The sequence below is a fragment of the Cherax quadricarinatus genome, chromosome 95 (assembly GCF_038502225.1).
Source record: "Cherax quadricarinatus isolate ZL_2023a chromosome 95, ASM3850222v1, whole genome shotgun sequence".
Taxonomy (NCBI): domain Eukaryota; kingdom Metazoa; phylum Arthropoda; class Malacostraca; order Decapoda; family Parastacidae; genus Cherax; species Cherax quadricarinatus.
The window spans coordinates 8,281,079-8,290,568 of NC_091386.1; the positions used below are offsets into that span (position 1 = coordinate 8,281,079).

General features: G+C 38.4%; 1 protein-coding gene across 2 annotated transcripts in view; it reads left to right on the forward strand.

Moving 5' to 3' along the window:
- LOC128692892 (WD repeat-containing protein 47-like) overlaps positions 1 to 9,083 on the forward strand; it is a 461,968-nt gene extending 452,885 nt beyond the window's left edge. For both annotated transcript variants that reach the window (XM_070104928.1, XM_070104929.1), the window contains exons 6-7: positions 5,192 to 5,411; positions 6,404 to 9,083. In XM_070104928.1, coding sequence (XP_069961029.1) covers positions 5,192 to 5,411; positions 6,404 to 6,549 — 366 coding nt within the window. In that variant the 3' untranslated portion in view covers positions 6,550 to 9,083. The remainder of the gene's footprint in view (positions 1 to 5,191; positions 5,412 to 6,403) is intronic.
- The last annotated feature ends 407 nt before the right edge of the window (positions 9,084 to 9,490 follow it).

The following is a 9,490-nucleotide window of genomic DNA, read 5'->3' on the forward strand; positions in this document are numbered from 1 at the left end:
CACTTAGGAATTACAAAAACCTTGTATAGAATCACAAAAGAATTTTATTGGCCAACATTAAAGAAAGATGTGAAGAATCATATTAGGTGTTGCCGAGAATGTCAGCAAGTTGGAAAACCTGGACATTCTATTAAACCTGCACCTCTCCAACCCATACCTGCTGATGGAGAACCTTTTGCAGATTTAATTATAGATTGTGTAGGTCCACTACCTAAGTCAAAGTCTGGAAATCAGTATTTATTTACAATTATGGATAAAGTAACCAGATATCCTGAAGCGATCCCAATGCGTAGTATCAATACTAAAGCTATTCTCAAAGCTTTAACAAAATTCATTTCTTGTTTTGGCATTCCTAAAACTATACAAAGTGATCAAGGTACTAACTTCACTGCCAAAGCATTTAGGGAAGTATTAACTAGGTTAGGGATAATTCACAACTTATCCACTGCCTATCACCCTCAGTCCCAAGGCGCCTTGGAAAGATTCCACCAAACATTAAAAACAATGATGAGAAGTTTTTGCATGCACTTTCCGACAGATTGGGATGAATCTCTACCGTTGTTGCTATTCTCAGTACGAGAGACGGTGCAAGAGTCTACAGGGTATAGTCCGTTTGAGCTGATCTTTGGGCACAATGTACGAGGTCCTCTTCGGGTGCTCAAAGAAGGATGGATGGGAGAAGACGTAAGCTCAGCACTCTACAACCCGTCTTCAAGGTTGCAGGTGGCACGTGAGTTAGCCACGGCTAACCTAAAGATAGCTCAAAGTAAGATGAAACAGAGGTATGACAAAAGTGCACAATTCCGCTCCTTCCATCCAGGAGACAAGGTGTTGGTGCAGGAACCTATACCTGGCCACACCTTGAAAGCTAGATTTACGGGACCTATGCAGATAGTAAGTAGATTATCTGATTTAAATTATGTGGTAGCTCCCATTGATAAGACCTCAAAAACAAAAACTTACCACATAAATCAAATCAAGGCCTTTCATACACCAGATAAAGTCCCAGTAATGACTCTGTCCTCTACCTCTGAGGACGACTCTGACTCTTTGCACTCTATCTCTGAAATTAATACTAAACTTTCAAATTCTGTCCTCCTCAAGGATCCTAGCCCGTTAATGGATGGATTATCTGAAATACAAGCAACCAATTTAACTGAGCTTCTACAGTCATATCCTAATATTTTTTCGGATGTGCCGAAAAAATGTACGTTAGGTTACCATGATGTAGATGTGGGAAAATCTAAACCAATTAAACTCTCCCCCTACAGAGCTAATCCTGAAAAGCAAAGGTTACTTCAGCAGGAAGTAGACTTCTTGTTAGAACATGGTTTAGTGGAGGAGTCATCTAGTCCATGGGCTTCACCGTGCATCCTAGTAAAGAAGGCTGATGGAGGGTTTCGTATGTGCACAGACTACCGTAAAGTGAACGAGGTCACAATTAGATGCTTACCCTCTTCCTCGTCTGGATGACGTAATTGACTTTGTGGGTAAGGCTACTTTTGTGTCCAAATTAGATCTCCTTAAAGGTTACTATCAGGTACCTTTGACAGATAAGGCGAAGGAAATCTCTGCCTTCGTAATTCCAGGAGGTCATTATCAGTATACAGTTACCCCCTTCGGAATGAAAAATTCCCCCTCTTCATTCCAGAAACTTATCCATCAGGCTATTAAAGGACTTGAAGGCACGGCAGCATACCTAGATGATATTGTTGTGGTGTCTGATACTTGGGATCAACACCTACTTAGACTTAAAGCTCTGTTTGAGACCTTTAAGAATTCCCAATTAACAGTTAATTTATCTAAATCTTCCTTTGGCCAGGCCACTATCACTTTTCTAGGCCATGAAGTAGGTAGTGGTAATGTTGCACCTAAACTTGCTAAAGTTCTTTCGATTAAAGATTATCCAGTTCCTCATGATAGGAAATCTCTTCAACGTTTCCTAGGCATGATAGGATTTTACAGAAGATTCTGTAAGAATTTCTCAGATATTGTAGCCCCTCTTACCTCTCTTACCAGTCATAAAGTTCCCTTTAATTGGACGTCAGATTGTAACACTGCTTTTAATAAAGCAAAAAGATTATTGTGCTCTGCACCCATTCTCCTGTCTCCAGACTTCTCCAAACCTTTTTCATTACAGGTTGATGCTTGTGAGTCTGGGGTTGGGGCGGTACTATTACAAATCAGGAACAAGGAGTTGCAGCCTGTAGCATACTTTTCAGCTAAGTTCCAGCCACATCAGAGAGCTTACTCTACCATTGAAAAAGAAGCCCTCGCGCTGGTAATGGCTTTGGAGCATTTCGATGTTTATGTGGGCCAGACATCGCAGGTGGTCACAGTCTACAGTGATCACAACCCGTTAGTCTATCTCCAAGCCATGAAGAATCACAACACAAGGCTTATGCGTTGGACGCTCAGGCTGCAGCCCTATAACTTCAAAATTCGTTACATTGCCGGCAAAGAAAATGTGTTGGCAGACTCTTTGTCAAGAGTCTAGTTTAATATTTTATTTAGGTTAGGATGTATTTGTGGTAACCCCCCTTTCAAGCTCTTTTTTTTATCCCCTGATGTGGGGGTTTTTTTTAGTGAGGGGATACGGGCTACCGTCCGCTTGTATCTTGGACCTATGTTGGCTTATCTGACTGCTGTCTCACTCTGAGTTTAGGGTTTGGCTTTCAGGCACTAGGAAAGCTGAGCTCTATCTAAGAGTTGGATGGTGGAGAGGATAGGCGGTCCCATTATTTTGTGCCATGGCGGCACGGTTACCACTGGGAGGTGGCAGCCTAATCCTGAGCCTTCTCGGGGGTGGGGGTGTGGCATGCAAAGAGTACGTAACCTTTATTCGGCGCATGGACACACCCTCATTTACAGGCTATCTCCCCCAACCAGCGAACCAGGTTGCTAAGAGTTGATGATGGGGCCCCATCGTTCAACTAGTGACCAGGTTCTAGCCAATAAGAAGGTGGGATTGACAATCGCAGAGGTTATGTGGATACCGCTCTCCTGTCTGCCCTTGTCATTCCCATTCTAGAGCTGGTTGAAGCACGGTCTGCTTTCTTGTGGCTTCTATTTCTGCCTTGCTTACCGTGACGTGCACTATATTTATTACTGTACATAGTGTACATATTGCTGTTCTAAATTTGGTGAAGGATAATATAAGTCTAAACTTTTTCTACTGTGTTTATTTGCTCCCATTACACCTGGGTTAACAGGCCATTTGAAAGCCTAGGTTGTAATATGGTCTTAAGTTAATTTGGATATCTTGAGTAGTTTCAGGCTGGTTAAATGATTTCAGGTATAGTTAAATTTGGGAGATCAGGTAATTTTTAATTATAGCCCTAAATTGATTGGCAGGCAGGGAACCTTTTGCTGGTTCAGGCAGTGAATTCCAGATCTTGGGGCCTTTTATGTGCATTGCATTTTTGCATAGTGTGAGATGGATATGAGGGATGTAGAAGAGAGTTTTATACCTTAGTACTCTGTTGTAGCTATCAAGAAAAAATTTGAGAGGAGGGTTTACACTGGAGTTTAATGTTCTATATACGTATGTAGTAGGCACACTTAAGTTCAAACTCTTGAAGAGCAGAGGGGTGTGCAGTCTGGTGCAGGAATGTTGGTAATCATCCATGTGAGTGCAGTGCCTGCACTCTGAAGGAGGGGTGTTAATGTTGCAGTTTAAAAACTGTAGTGTAAAGCACCCTTCTGGCAAGACAGTGATGGAGTGAATGATGGTGAAAGTTTTTCTTTATCGGGCCACCCTGCCTTGGTGGGAATCGGCCAGTGTGATAATAAAAAAATAATATTTACTCTTGTGTTTATTGAAAGGTTGTGTCATCAGCAAAAGTACAGATTTCAGAAGCCGAGTGGCATTAGAGGATATTGATATAGACAAGAAACATAAGAGGGCCCAGAATGCTGTCTTGGGGCACACCTAGGTTAATGAATAGAGTACTGGATGAAGTCTAGTATATGGTTGCAAGTTGTTGCCTGTTACAGAGGTAAGATTTGAAGTACATATGTGTAACTGTGTCTTCTGAGTCCATAGCTTGAGTAGGAGTAAGCTGTGGGCATTGGTATCAGAGGCTTTTCATATATTGACAAGAAGTCCAGTAGAATACTCATTTCTCTCAAATGTTGTATAAACAGCATCAAGCATTTTTATTATTGCATCATTAGTACTTTTCTTCGGGTTAAACCCAAACTGACAAGGAGTGTGTGGCTCAGTAGGCAACTCTCTCCCCTCATACACTAAGTGTCTGAGGTTCAATCCCTGGCTGAGTAGAAACATTGGGCATGTATACTTACACCTGTTCTCCCTGTTCACTTAGCAGCAAGTAGGTACATGGGTGTTAGTTGACTGGTCTGTGTTGCATCCTGGGGAACAAAATTGTAGGACCCCAATGGAAATATGTTAAACAAGTCCTCAGTGACACACAGAAGACTTTTGTTGGGTTATCCTGAATGGCTAACAATCTGGGTTAAAAATCCAAACAAATCTTGTCTTAGGTTTGTGTAGAGATTGGTCTGTAGTTCCTAACACAAGTTGAATCACCACTTTTGTGGATGAGTGTTATCCTTACTCTTGAAAACATCTGGCAAGGTTTGTTCCTCAAGTGATTTGTTGAAAAGTAATGCAGTAGCTGGAGGTAATACTTACGCAGTTTTTTGTAGATTATTGTTGGTATCTCGTAATTGTAACAGTAATGAAGAATTCTGTAACCAATGGAAATTTGCTGTTGGCTATTTTAACTTGTTATGATAGCATTTGTTCATTGAGTGTTTATTTTCATTGCTTTTATTGTCTGTTAATTTTATCATTGTTTTTTGTGTTGTATTTTTCTTACAGCTATTAACCCTTAAACGGTCCAAACAGATCGACGTTCAAATTCGTAGTGCTCCAAAAGTAGATATACTTTTTTTTACACATTTTCAAATGTAAAACAAAAATGAAGATCTACATTTTTTACATACTTTCAGATGTTGAAAAAACGTATATATACGTTTGGACCATTTAAGGGTTAAGCGCTGAGTGACCTACATGATCATAGTTCTCCGTAATGTCATTGCTACTATTACTGCTACTACCACCACCAATGGACGTTGTCCATCGTATTCGAATCAAGTGACCAGCAGATTTTGCCTTGTATTTCTGAAGTTTGTACTGTACACTCAATTTATTATGTTTGAACAGGGTGCTCCTGTGGCATCAGTGTGTGTAGACCCAAGCGGAAGACTTCTGGTGACAGGTCACGAGGACTCTGTTTGTTCTCTGTACGACGTGCGAGGTTCACGGTGCATCCAGGCGTTCAGGCCACACTCTTCAGATGTTCGCTCCATTAGATTCTCACCCTCGGCATATTATCTACTTACTGCTGGATACGACAACAAACTTGTCCTCACTGACCTTCAAGGTAAAGTTTTCTAAAGACTATTTCATAGTACAACCAGTTATAAAATAGGAAAAATTAAAATTTAATGTATTTAAAGATATATTTTAAAGTATTTAACCCTATCACTGTCGAGACTCTTGCTCGCGAACTTGCTCTCAGTGTTGAAGAATTTAAAACAAAATTTTTTTATTTTTCTTATGAAATGATAGAAAAATCTTTTCCCGATGGGAATGACACCAAAAGTACAAAATTTGATGGAAAACTTATGGAATTATGCATTCCCTCCACTACAGTTTATGTGCTCTCCAAGTCATCCTATTGTGCTCCATCTTCTCTAAATATCCAAACCACCTCAACAACCTCTCTTCAGCCCTCTAGAGAATACTTGTAGTAACCCCACACCTAATCTCCAAGCTACGAATTCTCTGCATAATATTTACACCACACATTGCCTGCAGACACAACCTATCCACTGCCTCCAGCCTACTTCTTGCTGCAACTTTCATAGTCCATACTTCACACTCATATAAGAGTATTGGTACCACTATACTCTCATACTATTAATTTTATGGTTCACGTCATCTTTCATAGACCCATCTGCTGACAAGTCCACTCCAAAACTTCTGAACACATTTACTTTCTCCATACTCCCTTCCTCCAGTCTGATATCCAGTCTTTAATTACCTAAAGTTTTAGTTACCCTCATCACTTTGCTCTTTCCTATGTTCTTTTACATACCTTCCGACTCTTTTACTAATTTATGCAGGAGAAGGGATTACTATCCCCTTGCTCCCGGAATCTTAGTCAGCTCTCATGACACACACGACTTACGGAGGAAGAATTCTTTTCCACTTCCCCACGGAGATTTTTCTTACATATGCTTTTAAAATATTGTACATCTTCTTCTTTCAACACACCGGCCGTATCCCACCAAGGCGGAAATATTGTATATATTTTTCCCTTTTTATCATTCACATTTCATTATATTAAATTGCTTATATTCTCCTTGGCAGGTGATCTGACTCTTCCATTACCCAGTGTTGTTGTGGCTGAGCATCAAGATAAAGTCATCTCTGGTCGATGGCACCCCACAGATTTCTCCTTCATCTCAACCTCTGCAGACAAGATGTGCACATTATGGGCCTTACCTCCTGTTTAATGTGGATTAGGAGGAGGCTTTCATATCTCAGATACCTGCAGTCTTTTCTGACAAAAATGTATAAGATAATGTATAAATCAGGCACTCTAACAGTTTAAATATTTCATTATCTAGTTCACTTTTCAAAATGTCTTTACCATTACAAGTTGACAATGCCTAAGTCATTTGGTAGTTTCTAAAATTACTGTCAAAGTTCCTTGTAGTAGGTAAAGATGTTTGTGTGTGAAAACGAGTCTCATAAGTGTATAGTTTGATGAAATCTGCAAATCCTTTCCCCTTGTTCTGTGGTGTGGTGATGGTATGGGTAGGAAGCCTCTTCTTGAAGCGGTCTTCTGAGAAGATCCATTCTGATGGTTCATATTGGGCAGCAGCGTGTGGAATTACCTGTGCAAAAAATGTGTTAATTCAATGTGATAATAGTGTGACATTAGTCTTGTAGTTTACCGACTTGGTTCAACCCCCAGATGAATAATGTAAGCTCTCTTATACTGCGCCACTAAGTAGTGTTATTTTTGTAAATGCTATTGAAAAAGTACATCCAGAATTGAATGTCATGACCTATGAAGACCGGCCTTTCCACTCACTGTTCAGTTTTCACTGTACTTTTTCAGTCTCATTTACAAAAAACTGTACTTTATAGATGAGTTTTATAGAGAGCCTACTTTACTTAGAAGTAGATTTTGAAAGTAAATAGATCTATGCCAAAATCTGAAAGATACTCAAGTGAAGATATTAAGAGATATCTAACAACTAATACAGCAGATTAGTGTGCTCCCTGTTTGAGATAATTGTGATCTAAAATAGATTATACTAGACTATAACAGCTTTGATTAATTTTAGAATTAACCAGGATATGAATATGGCATTTTAGTAGCATCTGAATTCATAAAATACGTGAATATAGTAGTAATGTAATGGCATTATATTTTGGTATCAATTAAACTTTATTATTCTTTACAAATTATCACAGTTAAAGCAGGTGCTGGAAATCCATACTCAAATTAATAAGATGTTGTGGTTATTATAAGATATAAATCTAGAAGTAAAGAATCTGTATGGTTTAGAGCTCTCTCTCTTATCTTTTTATTTTGTAAGCTCTGTGATAGGCATTTTGAATATTTATTGTAAACTGCTCTCTTTTCTATAAATTGTATTCTATAATTTTTATTATTAAAGAAAAAATTAAGTAAAAACCTCAGGTTATATACTAGATACAAGATATATGTTTGCAATTTGGATATATGAAGTATGTTTAATGTCTCTTATTGAGGTAATTTGTTTCTGCTGAATTAAAATTTTCTCTTATTTTCTGCTGTGACTAAATTCGTCAGAATGTTGTTTAATTTTTGTCTTGGAGATTAATATTTATTTTTTGTTTTGAAATTGATTGGAATGTAAGTTATGTAGTGTGATGCAGTGGGTGCTTAACTACCAAACTCAGTGAGGTACAGCTACGACACAAAATAAATAAACATTAGTTCAAATAGATTTTTTTTTATTTTTTAAGGGTGCATAGTTTGATAGAACACATTATTTAGTATTTTTGTACTGTTCATCAATATGTTTGATCCAAAATTGAAGGGAAAAATCTAACAGAAAGGGCAGGGCTCACCTGTCATTATTTTGAGTTCTGTCCACTCTGGTTTGTTTGAAATTGTGTTATTACGATTTCACGAGTGAACTTATAATCTAACACAAATAACCCGCACATAGAAGAGAGAAGCTTACGACGACGTTTCGGTCCAAAACGTCGTCGTAAGCTTCTCTCTTTTATGTGCGGGTTATTTGTGTATCGTTCCAGTCACGGTATTGTGCCTTTTTTGTTATTTATCCTCTAACATTCATAATTTAGAAATTCGCATCTTTTTGACTAAATTATAGCCAGCCATTAGGAACCTAAAATATCTTCATTTTTCTTTGGTATACTTATTGTATGCCATACATAAATGCATTGCATAAAGTAACTTTGAGGGACAGTAAAGTTGTCAGGAGAAAGAATTATGGGATACTGGTCGTTTGTACCAGTGTGTGGAATATGGCTGACATCATCCATCTTCACAAACAACACATGTAATTAATAGAATTGATTCTGGATTGTGTTGAAGTAACTGATATATTATAACCTTAAATCAAACTTACTATCAAGAACTTTTATGGTGAAAATTGAGCAGAATCTTAATATGTGAAATGAAAGGCATTGTCATCCCTTCATGCATAGATCTTCAGGGCCCAGTAACTCTTAAGTAGAAAGTTATACATTTGGTGGAATGCTGGGGCATGAAATCTGTCGAGTCTCACATTTATGCTGGGGTTAAAGCCAGAAGAAATAGTCAGGTTCAGACAGAGAGTTAAGGAGCATTGACAGACAACATTTATGCTGGGGTCAAAGCCAGAAGAAATAGTCAGGTTCAGACAGAGAGTTAAGGAGCATTGACAGACATTTATGCTGGGGTTAAAGCCAGAAGAAATAGTCAGGTTCAGACAGAGAGTTAAGGAGCATTGACAGACAACATTTATGCTGGGGTTAAAGCCAGCACCAACAGTCAAGTTCAAACACAATGAGTCAAAGGGCATTGACAAACAATATTTCTAACCACTCGCCCCTCCACCTCACTGCTTTTCTGATTTTTGCCATATTGTGTTATCAGTATCAGTTATTGTTACATTTTGATTCATATTTACATCTTTATTTTGATAAATAAATGAGACATTAATAATAGAAATTACTGGTGGTTTGAGCTACACTGCTGTCTTCACTTGTATCATATATTCTCTCCCTTACATTCTTCAACATTCTCCTATAAACACACTGCCACACCTCTGAATTATCTATATGTGTATTGATCTATGCAAGGGTGGCTGCAAAAGTTGTATATAGAAGGGGCTTAGGGTGGTAGTCTGATTGAAATTATTATAATAATCACAAATAAGTGCTAAACCC